The sequence below is a fragment of the Triturus cristatus genome, chromosome 2_1 (assembly GCF_964204655.1).
Source record: "Triturus cristatus chromosome 2_1, aTriCri1.1, whole genome shotgun sequence".
Classification (NCBI taxonomy): domain Eukaryota; kingdom Metazoa; phylum Chordata; class Amphibia; order Caudata; family Salamandridae; genus Triturus; species Triturus cristatus.
In genome coordinates, this window is record NC_140581.1 from 124,593,519 (window position 1) to 124,613,108 (window position 19,590).

Here is a 19,590-nt window from a genome sequence, read left to right on the forward strand (position 1 = left end):
GTAGATGGCAGTATCGCAAAGGCCAGCACCGAAATTGGCCCAGCTGACTAACGGGCCCTGCCCCGAGCTCCCGGGCCCGGGTCCACGACAACCAGTGGCCCTCCCCTGCTCCTGGGACCCTCAAGTCCACCTCTGCAGCCTGTTTCTAGGTGCCCCCCCCCCTTTTCCTACAGTATAGCACGCAAAGCTACCAACCCATCCAGCACCTCTGCACCCGGACACCCCAAGGTAGGTAAACTCGAGCTGCTGGTGGTACTTTGGACCTTTACCCCTTAACACCTTAAGTCCTAAAGGAGACCCTGAGATATGATTGCAAATTTTGTTTATGCAGTATGTTTTTTTCCCCATAACAAAAGCATTACTTTGTAACAACGCCTTTGTGTGATATTTTTACTTTCCTGCAAAAATGTATGAACTAAGTACTTACTCATTAATGAAGTTTGTGGTGTTAAATTAAATTTAAAAATACCTGTTATTTTTCTAAAATTGGTCTTGAGTTTCTTATTGAGTGTGTGCCTCATTAATTGACTGTGTGCTCAACAAATTCTTAACACTACCCTCTGATAAGCCTTAACTGCCCGCCCATGCTTGCTGCGGACTTACTAGGAGGCTTCTGGACGACGCAATGGCCAGACCACTGCTGGGTGCCTTGTGTGGGCTTGGTCCCTTGGTAATTAGTGGATAACTGCCCTACGGCTTCTTGGGTTAGAGTCCCTTCGAGGCACTTGTCAATAAGGTTTTGGTATGCAGTGTACTGATGATGATGTATGTCGTGATCTTGAGGAAACCAATAAGTTTGTTGAAAATCAAAAAAAAAAAGACAAAAAAAAAACTGCCCGCCCATGCTACCATAAAGAGCATTTGGAATTATTAATTTAAGCCCTTAAGGGTCGTCCGGACTTTCTTCGTAGTATGCCTCGTTTTGGTACACTGCTTAAAAAGCCGGTTTCCTGCAGATGACACCAACATTGCACTGACTATCTGCTTGAAACCCAGGGATCTTGGACCCGAAAGTCACCGACTGTTTGCTTTCAATGCACCACTCATTTATTTCTTAGTCCTTGAAGAACTTTGTATCTTCTGTCATTTCTCAGAGAATGTACCCAAGGAAAGGAATGTACACCTTTCCATCTCGGCCGTAGGTGAAATGCCAAATGCCACTGCGGTGACCTGCATGAGGTTTGTAATTGGTGCCTCTCCTCAGACCACAAGGAGACATGTGAAGGCTGCAGAGTCTTCCGCTGCGAGAAGACCAAAGAGAGAGAAAACCGGTTAATTGCAAAATGCAGGAACAAGTGTCATTAGAGACCTCAAACCTTTTTGGGTCTGAAGAACTACCTCATGCAAAGGGAGAAGTCTGGCATTCTAGCAGGTCAAGCAAGGGAGATTCTGGAACCCATCTTTTCAGAGGCCTCTGACAATGAGGAGGAGGTGTTCTTGATGCCTGTAGTGAAACAGGCTCCAGTTCTCAGCCCGAGGACCATGTTGGCTCTACATACCTCGACAGTGTCACTCGTCAAAAAATGCTCAAACTGACCATTTCCAGATGGATTGTGCTCTGCATTAAATTCTTCTATGCATTGACTGAGAAACGACCCCCTGCGGGCTTGCAAGCTCATTCCACCAGAGCAGAGGCTGCGACCACTGCAGTAGCTTGTGAAGTCCTCGTCATCTTTTGGGCTGCTACGTGGTCTTCTTGCCATACTTTTGCTAAACACTTCTGCCTGGACAGGCTGATCTGGTTAGATGGGCACTTTGGCGCTACAGGGCTTCCTGTTCTTAACCAGTTTGCAGGCTCAGCTCCAAAGAGAAATTGGCGTGGGTATCGTTTCTAAGGTAAGGAATCTGCGGCTAGAAGTCTATCAAATGAACAAGCGATTTACTTTCAATAAAGCCTTGCATGGTAAAGACTCTGTTTATCTGCAGATTCCTTACCGACCGTGCCATCCTCCCCTCTTAGGTCCCTAGTCATAGTGTCTGCACATTGGTCTGTCAACTTTCCAACATGGCCCTGTGCTTCTGGCATGGAAATATCTAAAAAAGAAACTGATGTCATTTCGATGGTTTCGTGCCTAGATAGGCACCGTACATGTCACATCAGGCACAGCCGATGATGCCGACCCGGAACCTTCCGGTACAGTGAGGTACTGCTCAAGATTTTCCGATCTAGTCTAGACGTATAGGTAATATTCTTAGGTAAGGAATCTGTTGCTAGATAGTCTCTACCAGGTAAGGCATTACCTTAGTGAAGTAACTTTTCGACCGAACTAAACCTTTTAGAGTGTCCAATAACCTTTTTCTGGCTTTTGCCAAACCCCATAGAGGTCATGCCATCTCTAAAGCCAGTATCGTGTGATGGCTAGTGAAGTGCATCCAAACTTGCTATGCTGAGGCCAACCGTACACTCCCCATGGAAACTAGAGCCCACTCGATATGCACGAAAAGAATCATTCTTGTCTTTTTGGGTAATAAACCTTTTAACTCGTATCTCGAAGGCTGCTTCTTGGTGAACGCCTCACACCTTAACCAAACATTGTGTAGATGTTCTACCTTGGCCATATATATTAGTTGTCAAAGCTGTCCACTTTTAGATACCTGCATCATCTGCTTGCTGCTTTGGAGAAGGACTCCTTTATGGTGTATCCAGAGCATGTTTGTCTACAGCCACAGATGCTTTGAGCAGAAAATGTTACCCTGTAACCACTTGTTTGTAATGTGTTGTGCTGTAGATTTAGATTTACAAGTGCTTACCCTCCTCCCGGAAGCCAGTGATAAGCGTAGATATTTTTATGTCCTTCACTGTGAACAGAGCACTCTATCTTTGACACTGCACTCCACATACAGTACCTGCCTGCTGAGCAGAGCAAAATCTGAGGTGAAGCCAGTTTGCTGGCATTGTGGCCCAAGGGTCGATTCACACCCGGTTTTGTCACTCACACTTCATTGAAAAAATAAGTGTAGCCATCTGGTTCTAGCATTAGATGGCTGAAGAATGCAGAGCATGTGAATCTACGGCATTACATGTTATGAGCAATTCATTGAAGGATAAGTAACAATTTCAATATAAGTATTCAGTGAAGTCTTTAAGATTTTGCTAAAGTTTCTTCTCATAACACATCAATAGATTGTTTTTTTAAAACACTAAATTTCCCTTAGAAATTTACATGAACAGCTAAGATCAAATTATGGTTTAAAAATAATAGCAAAAACCCTGTGATTTTGGCAGTTATGGTTAGCTCACAAACTGTAACTGCACCCTCAATGAAAACCATAACTCAACAAATAGACTAATAATTACCACACAAAGTTTATACTAATAAATATAAGCACGTAACACTCTATAAAATGAAATATGCCAAAAAAAGGAGTGATTCTGTTCTTGGGTGTAATTGATAATGTCCTAGTACAATGGAATGTAGTGTCCCCAGTGACCTCATCAATGTTATTTTTGATGTCATCTGTTACATTATGCGAGAGGCCATGAGCAGTTCATTTGGAGGGCGAGTTGTGTTTCGTGGCCTTTAGACCTGCACAGTGAGGGCTGGCTACTAGACAGGTGCTAAACCCTCTGCACGTCCAACCCTTCGAATCCAAGTCTTGGACCGTGCACAATAGGATTGACTGCAGTGATCTGCAAATTAAAATACAAGATAATAAAATTTCCCCGGCTAATCAATCCTTTGAAGCACGCCTAACCTTTTAATCTCAAAATTACGCAGTCTCACTCGGAGCCTTTATTTTAAATACTTGTATAGTTTAATGCCAAATTTGGTATAAAACCACCCAGCAGTCATTGCTGTAGATGAAAGCTACATTTTCTTTGGGAGTTGAAGTACAACTTTTGTTCCACCCTCTCTAAGTGTATCCCGCCTGCCCCATCCTCCTGACTCCTAAACAAATAGACCTGCTCCAAACTTGCTGAAACTTATCTGGATGGATCATGTACCATATTTCATTCAGATTTATCAAGCTGCACCAAGATGAGCAAATTAAAGTAATGTTCAACAGAAACTGAAATTTAGCTATAACTATGCTCGCTTATTCAATACAAAGCACCCAGATACCCCCTAGGATTGTTAGTGCTGCACTATAAAAATGCTGATTGACAGTTTTACGTACATATATAATTATAATTTATTGTTCGTATACGCCTTTTCATTGTGTACATATATAGACATTGCATAAAACACAAGGCTATAAAAGATGTGTTTAAATGACAGACTAAACTCATTTCAACTCTTTTTCTTGACAGTACATTGTCTAACCACCAGAACAGCCTTTCGTCTGCCTCAGCACTTTCTTCAAGCACTTCACTGTCCGTAAGTACAGATTGGATCTCCTGTTAGAATATGTAATCTCGGGCTTATAAACGAATATTTCACTCTGAGAATGTCTTTAACATTATGATCTTTATAGCATTTAAGCATTCACTGTATTGTAATAGACTTTAGAAAACAGAGTACATAAGACCTTGGTATGTATTCTTAAATCTGGTCTGCTCACAGAGATATACCTCTTACGGGCATAAGAACAACCTGCTTAGCTCAGCACCATATTATGTAATTGTCTGCATTAACTGATGTCTTCACCAGTCGAACAAAGCTCTACATACCCTGTTCTTATATGTTTAAACAAACCATTCACTTATGACTTTATTCCAATATGAAACTAGAGTTAACCCCTTGAGCAATTGCTACTCATTAGGCATGTTCTTACTTTGATTGCAATCTCTTTAGATAAATCTTCCCCATAATCTGACCTAATATACTAGATTCGCTCATTAGACCAGTTGCTTGTATGTATATGTCTCAGTATTTCGTTAGTTTGAACCTAGCCGGGGAGTAACAAAGCAGTGTACAATCAGCAGGAGTAGAGACTATTTTGGGGAGGATTATGTATGAAGGCGAGTGGCAAATAATTTCTTGTTTTAAACAGTCAGTCTTGGGAAGATCTGTGGATGGTCAAAGAATTGCTCTTTCGAGATGTTGGTCTTTAGTTAATTTCTGAATTTGTGGTGTTGACGTTTAGGCTTTAGTAGTTAAAGCTGTAGAACCATATTTTTTCTCTTTTGTTGCTTCTGGGTTTCTATCAAGTCTCTTAACTCCATTTGTTTCATTAACCACTTTAGTTTTTGATTTAGGTATGCTGTTACTGAGACTTTGTTTTTATGCTTAAAGAAATAGGGGTACAGGGATACAATAATGTGCTAAAATAGAAAGTATGAATCCAAATATCAATATCTGTATACAAGCTTCTATGACCTTCTTTCCGCCTCCGTTTCCATATCACACATTTTCTACTTTGTTCCTCCTGCTTCAGCCTCACTTCTTGGTTTGTAAAATGATTTCTGATATGATTCTATAAGGGAGTGTCATGATTACTCCGTTCTCCTTTGGGTGACCGTCATTGCTAAGAAGTACTGAATAATCTTGCCCGTTTGTGGGATATGAATATGCCATAAGATAATTATTTTTTCACTTTTCTTTGAAAAACCCAATGTTCGAGGTATATGAGCTGCAGATTATACACTGCATAGATCGCCATCTGGTGTTGTGCCCGGATGTTTGCAGCTTGTTTTTCCTCTTGGAAAGTCTTTGGAAGTCACGAGTTCGGTGACTCCTCCTTTGGTTCGTATTGCGCATGGGCTTCGGCTCCAACCTCAGATTGTTTTTTTCCGCCATCGGGCTCGGATGTAATACTTCGCGCTCTGGTTCCGAACTTTCCAGTTCAGCGATCGACGCAAAAATCCTCGCTTATGGAGCTCACCCTCTCCACCCTTGCCTCATCGTTCCCCAACCTTGTCTCCTGTCCCAGACGATTTAGGAGACCCTTATTATGATCCAGCAGATGTGCCACAAGACCCCACCCCTACTGGATCTCCAGACCCATGGGACGACTATAACAATCCGGACATCCCAGATGTCCCACAGGATGACCTTTACCCATCTAGGCCATCCCCACCAGAAGATTCCTTAGGCTCTCACCACCTATTACAAAGGGCGGCACAAGGGGTGTAGTTACATACTGACCCAGTGGAGGAAGATTTTCTCCTAGACACCTTTGACAATGCACATAGGTCTACTGCCATTCTACCTATGTTAAAGGGAGTGATTAAACATGCACCGGAGGTTTGTAAAGACCCAGTCAGGGCCAGGGTCCTAAACCCCCGTATAGAGAAAAAATACAAAGCCGCCCCCACAGACCCTTCATACATTAAAGGCCCTGCACCATTGGATTCCCTAGTGGTATCTACCGCTAGGAAGCGCTTAAATTCTCAGGCATCAGGCGAAGCACCACCACCTGACAACGAGTCCAAGCTCCTAGAGGCGTCAGGGAAGCGCACTGCGTCACAAGCCGCCAACATATGGCGTATCGCCAACACGCAAGCGCTATTGGCCAGATACGACAGGGCGCATTATGACGAGTTAGAGGCCATCATGCACCATCTCCCTGAAAAATACAAGAACAGGGCTAATGAATTGATCCAAGAGGGAAAAATAATAACTAATACCTCTATACGCTGTGCCCTAGACGCAGCAGACACAGCCTCCAGGGCCATAAACACCAGTGTCCTTCTCCGTCGCCATGTCTGGCTCAGAGTTTCAGGTTTTAAACCCGAGGTACAAGCCTCTATATTAAACCACCCATTCGACCAAGATCATCTATTTGGCCCAAAAGTTGATGAAGCCCTCAAAGATGAAAAAAGATACAGACACGGCGAAATCCATGGGAGCCCTACAATCACACACTCCTAGGCGCTCCTTTCGCCGCTCTTCCTTTCGGGGCACGGGCAGAGGCTACTCCTCGGATAGTGCATCCACGTCTTACAAATCCCCTCCTCAATCTACCTTCACAAAGGGTTATCAAAGAGGCGGATACAGAGGCAATAATAATAAGGGCAGAGGCAAAACAAATACCGCCCGCTCTGCCGCACCTCCTGCCCAATGACTTTCCCCCGCTCCCTCCAGACCAATCCACTCCGGTCGGGGGCAGAATACAGCATTTCCTTCACGTCTGGGAGACAATCACCTCAGACAGATGGGTTACCCAAATTATTCGTTCAGGGTATTGCCTAGAATTAACATCTACCCCCCCCCCAAACATTCCACCCAGGCAACGCCCTATGTCTCAAGAACATGCTACGTTACTAAAACAGGAGGTGATCTCCCTCCTGCAAAAAGGAGCCATAGAGCAGGTCCCCATAAATCAACAAAATTTAGGGGTCTACTCCCTGTACTTTCTGATTCCAAAGAGAGACGAGACTCTACGACCTATCCTAGATCTCAGACCTCTAAATACTTACTTAAATTCAGACCATTTTCACATGGTAACCCTTCAACCGGTTCTTCCACTCCTCTCCCAGGACGATTTTCTCACCACTCTGGACTTGAAAGACACATACTTTCACATCCCAGTACACCAGTCTCACAGAAAGTACCTCAGATTTGTGGTGGACGGGCAACACTACCAGTTCAAGGTGCTCCCGTTCGGGGTAACAACAGCATCAAGGGTATTCACCAAGTGCCTAGCAGAAGTGGCTGCACACCTCAGAAGACAGCACATTCACGTCTTCCCATATTTGGACGACTGGCTAATAAAAGCCACGTCCTACGAACAATGTGTGCAACATACCGCCGCTACAATTCAACTACTTCACCAGCTAGGTTTCACGGTGAACCACCAAAAATCCCACCTGGTACCATCACACACAAAACAACACCTCTGTGCCACCATAGACCCCTCAAAAGCCATAGCCTATCCCAATCCTGCCAGGATTGCAAATATACAGGCTCTGCGTCAGAAATTCATATGTCAACACTCTCTCCCAGCAAGAGTGTTTATGCATCTGATAGGGATGATGGCCTCTTGCATCTTCATAGTGCCCCATGCAAGACTCCAGATGCGTCCACTCCAAGAGTGCTTAGCGCGCCAATGGAACCAGGCCCAGGGGCAACTGACAGATCTGGTGTTGGTAGACGGTCGCACCCATCGCTCTCTGCAGTGGTGGAACACCACAAACCTTTCCAGAGGTCGACCGTTCCTGGACCCGGTCCCACAAATAATCCTAACAGACGCATCGCTCTCCGGCTGGGGAGTTCATCTGTTACATCTCACAGTACAGGGCACATGGACGCCGCAACAGAAGTTACTCCACATCAACCATCTAGAGTTACTGGCAATCTTCCTCGCCCTAAAATCCTTCCAGACGCAGATTTCAGGCAAGGCAGTCCTCATTCGCACAGACAACATGACTGCCATGTACTACATTCAAAAACAGGGGGGCACACACTCTCCACAGCTCTCTCAATTAGCACAGAGCATATGGAGATGGGCAATTCCACAAAAAATCTTTCTCCTGGCCCAACACGTCCCAGGAGTCCAAAACACCGTGGCAGATCTGCTCAGCAGACAAACGCAACAGATTCACGAATGGGAACTTCACCCACAGGTTCTTCACCCGTTCTTTCAGAAGTGGGGGCATCCACACATAGACCTTTTCGCCACCCACGAAAACAAAAAATGCCCAAGCTTCCCCGCCAGATATCCACACCCATTGTCCAAAGGCAATGCGATATGGATGAACTGGTGAAACAAATTTGCATACGCTTTTCCACCTCTCCCACTAATTCCATGAGTGGTGCGAAAGCTACAACAGCATTCCCTAACACTGATCCTAGTAGCTCCAACATGGGCTAGACAACCATGGTACACCACACTGCTGGAACTCTCAGTAGTACCACACCAAAAGCTACACCTCTCACCATGCCTCCTAACCCAGAACCATGGAGAGATCAAGCACCCGGACACAGCTCAGCTCAACCTTGCCATCTGGCTCCTGAGGTCCTAGAATTCGGATACCTTAACCTTCCCCCTGATTGCATGAATATTATCAGGGAAGCTAGACGCCCTACTACTAGGGCATGCTATGCCGCAAAGTGGAAAAGATTTGTTGTTTACTGCCACAACAACACAATCAATCCTTTAAATGTGTCCATACAGCACATCATATGTTACTTGCTCCATCTACAAAGGTGTAACCTAGCATATACTTCCATTCGGTTACACCTCGCTGCAATTGCTGCTTATTTACAGAACAGGCAGCACCTATCACTTTTCAGAGTGCCTGCCATCAAGGACTTTATGGAAGGCCTCAAAAGAGTAATTCCACCCAGAGTACCACCCTCACCTGTCTGGAACTTGAATATAGTTCTCACAAGGTTAATGGGACCCCCTTTCGAACCATTACATAAATGTGAGCTCCAATTTCTCACATGGAAAACAGCTTTTCTAGTGGCCATCACTTCCCTCAGAAGGGTTAGTGAAATACAAGCACTCACTATACAGGAACCTTTTCTCCAAATGCATCAGAACAAGGTTGTACTCCGCACCAACCCAAAATTTATACCCAAAGTCATTTCTCCATTCCATCTAAACCAGTCGGTAGAATTACCAGTCTTTTTCTCACAACATCAAACCGTTGCGGAAAGGGCTTTACACACACTGGATGTTAAAAGGGCTTTACTTTACTACATCCAAAGGACACAACCTTTCAGGAAAACCAAACGGCTATTTGTCTCCTTCACTCCACCACATAAAGGCAACCCTATTTCTAAATCAGGGATAGCTAGGTGGATTGTAAAATGCATACAGATTTGCTACCACAAAGCAAAACGAACGCTATCTGTCACCCCTAAAGCCCACTCTACAAGGAAGATAGGGGCTTCTATGGCTTTTCTAGGAAACATACTACTAGATGACATCTGCAAAGCAGCAACATGGTCAACACCGCACACTTTCACAAAACATTACTGTGTAGATGTGCAAACCAAGCAACAAGCTAGTGTGGGCCAGGCTGTACTAAAAACACTGTTCCAAACAACTGCAACGGATGCCGGTGGTCGCCGCTAGGGCTGGGTACGGCTATATAATCTATGCACAGTGTTACTGCATTGGATGAGGCGTATTTGGGAGGGGTCTGTGTCTGCACAAAGCATTGAGGTCGGCCTGGATGGTCAGGGCAGGAGCTTGAAGTGTATATGGCAGGGGACATGGAGCCTCAGGTCCTTTGAGATCATTCCTGATGTCTTTTCCATTGCTTAGAGCTAGGCTGTGTCGGACCTCGGGGTGCTTAATGTCTCATTTTACTGGGGTTGGAGGCGGGCACACTGACCGAGGGGGGGAGGGGGTAGAGAGGGTGGTGGGGGGGGGGTTAGGGTAGCAAATGTTGAAGATCTGGTTTCTCCTGATATGTGCATTGATGACTGGGTCTTATATAGGATGTTATTGTATGCAACATTGGTTTATTGGTTCGACGGTTGGAAAATCTCAATAAAATATTTTAACAAAAAAAAATATAATCTATGCACAGTGTATAATCTGCAGCTCATATGCCTCGAACGGAATATGCTACTTACCAGTATGCATCTGTTCTTGGCATGTAGAGCTGCAGATCTATACACGCCCACCCGCCTCCCCGGCTACCTGTATCCGTTCCAGTTTATCTTATTTAGATACAACACACATGGGTTTCTTTACTGTTACTACTACGCTCCATCTTTCCCTTCTGGCGAAAAACAATCTGAGGATGGAGCCGAAGCTAATTGGCAATACGAACCAAAGGAGGAGTCACCGAACTCGTGACTTCTTTCCAAGAGGAAAAACAAACTGCAAACATCCGGGCCCAACACCAGATGGCGATCTATGCACAGTGTATAGATCTGCAGCTCTACATGCCAAGAACAGATGCATACTGGTAAGTAGCATATTCCTTACCAATTACGAATATATTAAGCAACCCATTGACAATTTTCTGTAAAAGATAAGCAATGAACCTCATTCAGAAAATGAATGAAAACCCGTGGAGCCTAGTAGGTTGCAGCTATGTAAATCTGGAATATTGACAGTTATGTTACGTTATAGATATTTTTAGAGCGCAGCGGTTACCCGAGGGTGTCCTGGCGCTAGTCATTTCTCCTTTAGGCAGAAATGGAAGACAGGAGTTTTACTTATCAAAAAGCCAGGTTTTTAGTACCTTCCTGAATGCCAAAAGATCAGTGGCACTTCTCAGGTGAAATGGAAGGTCATTCCAGGCTTTTGCCGCACAGAAAACTCCTACCACCCCATAATGCTTTTTTTGTGGAAGGCACTGTGACCCAACGAGCGAAGAGTTCTTTTCAGTGTATACCATTGAAACGTACGTTTTAAATGGTCAGGTCCTATGCCTTGAAGAGCTTTAAAAACAATACAGAGGGATTTGAAACTCACTTGATCCTCACTGGGAGCCAGTGCAATTTTTTTAAATTTCTTTAGAGACTGAGCAAAACTTGGGTGTACCAGTGAGTAATCTCGCAGCTGCGGTTTGCAGCAGCTGGAGTTTATTCATAAATCTTTCTTGAATGTTTAATAGGGATTGTTACAATAATCCAGCCTTGACCAGTGCTGTGACCACTGTTTGCCTGCTTACGGATGGTAAAAACTGCAGTATTTTCTTGATTGTTCTAAGAACATACGCTGTAGTCGATGCCACTGCATTTACTTGGGCACCAAAGGTAAGTCGCTCATCCATTAATACTCCTAGGTTTTTAACATTTTTTTAAGGCATGGGGAGAGTGACCATAGAGTCCGGCCACCAATTTGGGGGTCCAAAAGCTTCCATCATTCCCAAACAGTACGACTTCAGTTTTGCCTGAATTAAGTTTTAGGCAGTTTTCGGACATCCATCTCCCAACTGATTCCATACAATCTTGGAAGCACTTATCCAATCCCACCTCCTGACCTGTTATCAGAGATTCCACAATTTGGGTGTCATCTGCGTATAAGGTGAGACCAAACCCGAAAGCACTAATAAGAGGGGCCAATGATGAAACACACACATTAAAAAAGTGTAGGGCTTAGTGAGGACACCTGCGGGACGCCACAGGGCAGTGCAAAAGGTTTAGACTGGTATTCACCCAGAGATACAATTTGTACTCTGTCTGTTAAGAAGGATTTTACAAGGTCCCATGCTATAGCCTGGATCCCACATGCCTGTAAACGATCCATCAAGATGTCATGATGGACCGTATCAAAGGCCGCGGACAGATCCAGTAGGAGAAGAGCTGCTTTGCCACCCCAATCCGCGGCTTCCCTAATCTCCTCTGTGGCCTTGATTAGAGCTGACTCAGTACTATGTCCCTCTCTAAAGCCATATTGGGTAGAATCTAAGGCTTGTGTTTCGCCTAAGAAGGCACTAAGTTGTGGATTCATGTTTTTTTCAATCAGTTGTGCTGGAAGCGGAAGACGAGAAACTGGGCAAATGTTGTTTGGATCCTTAGGGTCCATGCTAGGCTTCTTTAGAAGGGGCAGAATTGAAGCAACCTTCCATAGTTTAGGGAACTGCCCTGTTTCAAGCATGCCATTATAAATAAATGACAGTCAGCTGGCAACCGGGCCCGGGGCCAATTTGACCACAGCGACCGGGCATGGATCATAGGGTGACTCTGATTTTGCTGTCGTAAGGAGCTTAAGAGTATCAATAGAGGACAATGGCAGGAATTTGTCAAAGGAATGGGGGGGGGGGGGGGAGCCTCCATAGACTTAAGTTCCTCTCGTACCATATCTGTCCCAGCTCCACTTGGGCCGTTAAAGGCCGAGAAGATGGTCTCCACTTTATTCAAAAAGAACTTGGCGATGTCTTCACATAGTTTCTGACTCGACTGAACTCTAGCTGGGCCTGGAGAAGCCAGTCTTGATACAGTTTTAAACAGCTCTTTTGTAGAGTTTTTCGCTAAATCAATTTGGGTTGTGTAGAACTTTTGTTTAGCGGAAAAAAGGAGTGGTCTATAACTCTGGAGGATGTTTTTATATAGCTGTTTCTCCGTTTCTTTGTAGCCTTTCCTCCAGCTCCGGTCAAGACGCTTACATATGAGTTTTTGATTTCTCAGTTCTTCCGAAAACCATGGAGCTGAGGGTTGTGGTCTCTTGGGGAAGAGTTTTTTTTTTTTTTACTGGGGCTAGTTTAAAACAGGCTTGCTTCACCCATTTGGTATATACATTGATGGCCTCCTCCACTCCCGAAGGCATTTGGGCCGCCGTGGAGGTAAGGAGTTCCTGTAGAGCGGTCCCCTCAACTTTATTCCAGGCTCTGATTTCGATCCGTCCTTTAGGACGTTTCCCGCTAGCGCGCTGATCCGTAAGAGTCAACTCAAATTGAACGGCCGCATGGTCAGTCCATACAAGAGGTAGTAAACCAGTGAACAGAAGACAAGGGTGGTTAGAGAAGATACCATCCAGGGTGTGTCCTGCCACATAAGTCGGACCAATTACGTGCTGCCTAAGGTCAGCGCTGTTTATCTTGTCGGTCAGAGTCACTGTATCTGGTTCAGAAGAAACCTCAATATAGTAGTTAAAATCTCCCATAGTAGTATAGACGTCAGTGCAAAGACCCTCTTCCAGTAAATTTCCAATTGATGCTGCAAAGGGGTTCCTAGCTCCTGGTGGTCTATACAATAAAATACCCTTAGGTATGGTGGTGGGATAGACTAAAATTAAATGACAAAGCCTCACAAGCTAAGTTGGAGGCGTACTGAAATACTGCCATAATAGATCTATGATAGATCACTGCCAATCCCCCCCCCCCCTTTCCTGGTGGGCCTGTTTAAGGTGTGGCATAGAAACCCTGGTGGGGTGGCTTTCACCAAGTCCGGACCAGAAGCTTAGTCTGTCCATGCTTCTGTAATAAAAGCCATCTTTATGTCCCTTTCCTCAATAAGCATTGCACACTCCGTGCTGTGCTTAACTCAGGACCTTGCATTAAGCAATATGCATTTGAACACTTGAGTTTCATACCCCAATGTCACTATACTTTGCCCTCACAAGACCTAATAGGCTGGTATTGGATATTTGGTAAGGTCATTTTACAGTTGGGGCAGGACGTTGAAAGAGGTGATGACCTTGAGTTAAAAGACAGAGGCATATTCAGTCATAACAGGGTTGATCTCGAGTATTCACGGATGGAGGGCTTACCTGACGGAAAATTGGCAGGGGTCCAGGCGCTGCGAGCGGACGGGCTCAGACAGGGTTGCCGTTGGTGCGCCGGCAACGTGCCTGCTGCGCGTGCACGCTCTCGCCAGCCTCTCTATGTAAAGGTCAGGGAAATGTCTAGTCTGCCGACCGTCGTACCCCCAAGATGGCGGCCCCGCCCAACTCAATACGAGTCTGAACTGGTTTAAAAGAAAGCTTCAGTCCCCAGTGAGCAACATGAAAACAGAGGTATGCCCAAACAGATAAAACAGTCTATTTTATAACGCTAAATGTAAAAAATCATATATTTGGTAAATGTGCAAAATATATCATTACTGCAATACAACAGTGCAAATAAGCATACGTGCCTCAATGTCTCCTGGCTCAAGCCTAAGGAGAGATAAGTGTGCCTTAAAAGATCTTATTCTGACTAGTATCCCATCATGATCTATCAAATTGTAGTTCCAAATCTTTTCTCTGGCTCCTGGTAGCACAAAACGTGCACACACAGTTTGGCATTTTCTGGCTTTTCCTATATTCCAACCATCCATTAAAGGTGTTTACTCGATGCATTTTAAGGTTTTAAGTATGTAATTTTCTGGATGGAAATATTTTTGTCCCAACAAACACCATCTCTTTCAGTGTGGCAGAAATTGGCACCATCAGATCCTCATGATCTGTTCATTGTATGCCTTCCAAGTACTGTTCTTTCTGCCAGTAGATTTCCAGACGTACTTTAAGGGCTAGAGAGAAGATCCTACTCCATTATCTTTAAAAAGACTACTACAGATTTCTGGAATGAGGTTGTGATAAGAGGGCAAACAAGGTTATTCCTCTTCCATGTCTATGGTTTTAGTTAAGACAATGCATCAGCCCTTATCATCCAGACTACTCCGCTTGCAGTGGAATTATTTTTACTTCCATCTTCCTGACACAAAAAATCGACCTTTTGTGTAAGATTCTTTATTTTTCCGGTCAGATCCTTGACCTTACTGTATCAGCTGCTAAGAGGAAGCTTTCTACTGCATCTTCTTCTGTGGATCCTCCTGATAAGGAGGGCGAGTGTCTGCACCCTATGCAGGAAAAACTGTGGTTTGTGCAGAATGGCGATGAAGTGTGACAGTGTCGCTGCTCTGCTGGGCAGGTAAGATAGCTTCATGTGGGTTTCAATATAGTACTTTAAAGAAGATTTGCCTTGAGAGAGATAGAAAAACGTCAAGGAGACCCTAAATGAACGCAAGATGATCTCATACCAGATCATAAGTCCGTAGCCTTGAATCTATCTTCCGCCTATAGCAGGCCTCCGACCAGAGGTTCAACAGAGAATCCTAAACCTTGCTTGCTCAGGTAAAACGTTTGTGGATGAAGAAATGCAAAGCATGAAAACTGACATGGAGCCATTGAGGGCAGATGATTTGGAAATGAAAGAGCATAAGAAACAGGTGCATTTGTTAGGCCTATGCAAATTTCACCGGGTTCCCTCACACAAACCCTCCATCTACCTCCGCTTCCAAAACGTCATCAAAGTGCAGCCAAAACTACACCAAAGGAATACATTGAACGGAAAACTGTACCCATCAGCCATCTAACGCCATGAGGACCACATAGTAGACAAATCTATGTAGGGATTGTCCCGTTCAACCTACTTTCTGTTAACCACTCCTTTAAGGGGAAGCATCTAAAGAAAACTAGCAAAGTGGTACAAGATCTTATAAAACTCATAGTGGCTATTGTACTTATTTCAGATCCCCTCCACCAGCAATCCCTCCAAAGAAAACTGGACACTGCCATCAGGACAGATTTTCTGCTGGAGTTTAACATCCTTCTGAAACTGCCTGTTGAAACCTGTCCTCCCATTCTGTAAAAGGAAGGCAATTTGTTAATGTTACTTTTTAGTGTGAAAGAAGAACCCATGCATGGGTTTACACCCATCCTCAACCTCAGGATAGCAAACAAGTGGCTACAGAAAGAAAAAATCAGAATGGCAGCTCTTTATCAGATCAGTTCTTTGCTACATCTATTTTCTTTTTGAAGAGATACGTCATAAGTTCTTGAACACTTTAGAAGGCTGGCTTAGTATATGGTGCATCCTGCACTAATCCAGACAACCCTTATGGGGATTTTAGTGGTCTTTGACAATATTAGAAAGCTCTCCAAGAAGTAGCTTTGGAGAGCAGCCCTCAGGCTTAGTCCAGAAGGAGTGTTAATCAGCTTGTTTCACCAGTACTAATCATGTAGTGTGGGTTAAATGAAAAAGAACCACACAGTGTAGTTATAAAAATAGTAATATTTCTTATTCACACTCACCAACACATTGGCATATCTCCTACCCGGAGATATAAACCCAATACACACAATATTTCAAAAGGAGAACCGTTAAGTAGCACAAATACACAGTAGTCTCCAGGGGGAGACAAAAGCATATAGTAATAGAGTGAAATGTGAACTGCGACTGAAGTAGAGTCTTGACTCAGAAGACTTTGAAGAGGTGGGGACCCAAGGAACCACTCAAGGCAAGTACCCAGGAAACCCACGGAGGCAGTGTGCAGATTGGAAACACAGCCGCGTACTCGATGGAAGTCACTGGAGAATTTGCAGTTGCAGTTTTGAAGAAGGACCCTTCCCAGAGGACCCTGAAGAAACCCAGTGGAAGATTGAAGGTTGGAGAGTCACTCCATCTGTGGATACCCCAGGAACCAGGATACCTGCACCGGGTAAGCCATAGGTGCAAAGTGACGTTGGAAAGCACCGTAGACCATAATGGAGGACTTTAGTGAAGATGCAGCTGGCAAAGAAGGTGAAATAGTCCGGTGGAATCCAAGGGTGAATTCAAGATGAGATGTACCTGCAAGCAGAGGGGACAGAGTCTGTGCCACTCTGGAGTGACTAGGAGGCACGGAAGACCAATGGCCACCGATGACAAAAGATGCAGGAGAGTTGACAGTGATCTTGTCGCTGCAACTGTGAGGACCAGATAACGCTGTGGAAGATCAGGCGCCGTTCACGAACTGTCCCACGTCAGAAGTCGAAAACCAGGGGGTTGGTGTACGGCGGGAGCACCAATAAGCCTTGGCAGCAGCAACAGACATGGAAAACACAAGAAGGTGCAGTGTTGGATCTAGCAAGGTCCAATGGACTCACCAAGTACAGGAGAGTCGGAGCAGTCCCGAGCAATCGGGGGAGCCCACTGGAGCCAAAGAAGACACTCAAGAGAACTCATATGCCGAAGGCATAAGATTCACAAGAGGACCTCGAGCAGCTCACCACAGATGCAGGCCCACGATGCAAAGGATGCGGTTAGGACAAAAATCTTGTCGGGAAGAAATGCTGGAGGCTGCAGCTTCTTGGAGCCCGAAGATCTCTGGAGCCAACAAGCCTTGGCAACAGCAAGTCAACAGGGTTGCTATTCCAGTGGTCCCGACGAGGGATACTGGCCTCAAACTCGGTGCAAAGTCTGGAGTACGTCAGGAGCAGCAGACTGGTCCGCTCATTTGCGGTGCCTGCAGATGTAGGGGAGTGCCTCTTTTACTCCAATAGAGATTCCTTCAGTTGTCTTTTGTGCCCACAGGCCTGGATAAGAACCTGGATGAGGCATAGGCACAGATGACGCAGAAGACTGGCAGGACGACGAGACCAGAAGCAGTAGGAGTCTTCCCTGATACAGTCTTGGTTCCAAAGCAAAGTCCAGCGAAGTTCAAAGTACCTAGACGGTAGAAGGGGGTTTCGGATCTGAATCTTGTCCCACGATGAATCTGAAGAGCCACCCACAGGTAAGCCCCTAAGTACCCAAAGAAAAGGGTTGGGATGATTTAGGGGTCCCTCCCAGGGGAAGGGCTAGACGGAGGGGAGGATACCCTCATGTCCTTTGTCCAGTTTTGCACCAGAACGGGAGCCGTTGGCTCCCTTAACTGGTTCAACTGGAGTATGTAAGGAGGGCACCAAATGCGCCCTTCAAAGCAGTCTGGTGGCGCAAGCAAGTGTTCAGCCCAATACACTAGGTCCTGTCTGGGAGGTGGTCACACCTCCCTGTGACAGGAAACCTATTGTCCTATCTTCCACCTGCTCGAGCCAGGCTCCGCAGCAGGAGGGCAGAATTGTGTCTGTAGTCTGCAGAAGCACTAGCTTGCTGTTCGACCCTGAAAGGCTGGTACCGGAAATACAGCGGGTCTCCCCTAGGGGAGACCCCAGTACATGGTATCGTATATCCATCACTGGAATCTGTGTTGGGGTACGATTCCAACATTCTTGATTTCAAACATGACCGGTTTCGGTGCAGACAATATATAAACAACTCTTAATTGACTTGATGTCCACTATATGTATAATATGGCTGCGCGCTCTGACAAAGCCTGGAAAATCGACTCCTGGGTTTGTAGGGGGTGTCCTGCTTATGCAAGGCACTCTCACACTTATAACCAAGCACTCTGCCTTCAGGATTGAAAGTCCTACATTAGGGGTGACTTATAGGTTTTAAGTACAGTGACCTCAGATGTTAAGAAACTTATATCTGTTGTGAGTGATGATAGCATCAGCTCCCTCAAGCTGCAATGACAGGCCTGTAGTCACAGTTTGCGCGGTCTCTCATGGGTGGCAAAAGTTATGCTGCAGCCCATGGGAGACCCCAGGTGTACCTATGCCCTGGGCACCTCATTACAATATACTAGACACTTAGAAGGCTGCACCAGTTGCCAATTGGCAAGGTACCAAAGTACTTACTATAGTCCAATTTAGGGAGAGAACACAGTGATGGCGTCCTGGATGTGATTCACCCTTCAACTTGGGCTGGAGGTGTTGAGTGCTGAGGTGGGTCCGGAGGTCGGGTTGTGCAGTTCACAGGACACTGAAGCTCTTGGTTGTTGGTTTCTTTGTGGACAGGGTTGCTGTCCTCTGGAGTTCTTGGTCTTGAGAGAAGGCTGGCATCCCTTCAAGGGTTCTGGTGGTACAGGGCCCGCATGACGGGTCACTTTTTGGCACAGGTTTTTTCGTGGGCTGCCGACAGGCCGGTAGGGCTGGGACCAGGTCAGTTGTTGTCTGTAGTCTTCACTGCTGGTATGGCTTTTTGGTTTAGGGAAAGATCACTGGCACTGGGAACCTTGTTAGCAGGAACCCCGTGTACATTCAAAGTTGCATCAGTCAGGAAAAAAGTGGGGGGTACTGCAACAGAAACACACTTTCCTACAATTCCCACCTACCATACCAACAGGGCTGCAGCCAACAAATTGCACACAAGCCCTTATACAAATAATGGCAACACCCCGCTAGACAGCCCTTTTGTGGGAAACCGAAGGAGATGCCAACCCACAAGGGGGCAGGGCAAGCAGCCAAAATATTCTCCGTGTCCACAGCCCTGCCACATAACGCCTGTATGAGGGAATAATAGGAGGATTCCATCAGCCTTGGTGGCCAATCACCTAAAAAAAACTGGATACTGAACATAATTAAACACAGTTACCGCCTCCGGTTCACCCCAGGAGAAGATCATTAAGAGGGCGAGAAAGGAAGTGAAAGAACTCATCAAAAACGAGGCATAGAAATAGTCCTGCTAGTGTAGACAGTTTCTTCTCCGCATACTTTCTATTTCCAAAACAA

General features: G+C 45.3%; 1 protein-coding gene across 6 annotated transcripts in view; it reads left to right on the forward strand.

The window, feature by feature from the left end:
* UBAP2 (ubiquitin associated protein 2) overlaps positions 1-19,590 on the forward strand; it is a 1,669,217-nt gene that overhangs the window by 1,131,360 nt on the left and 518,267 nt on the right. For all 6 annotated transcript variants that reach the window (XM_085628825.1, XM_085628795.1, XM_085628777.1 and 3 more), the window contains exon 18: positions 4,253-4,319. In XM_085628825.1, coding sequence (XP_085484951.1) covers positions 4,253-4,319 — 67 coding nt within the window. The remainder of the gene's footprint in view (positions 1-4,252; positions 4,320-19,590) is intronic.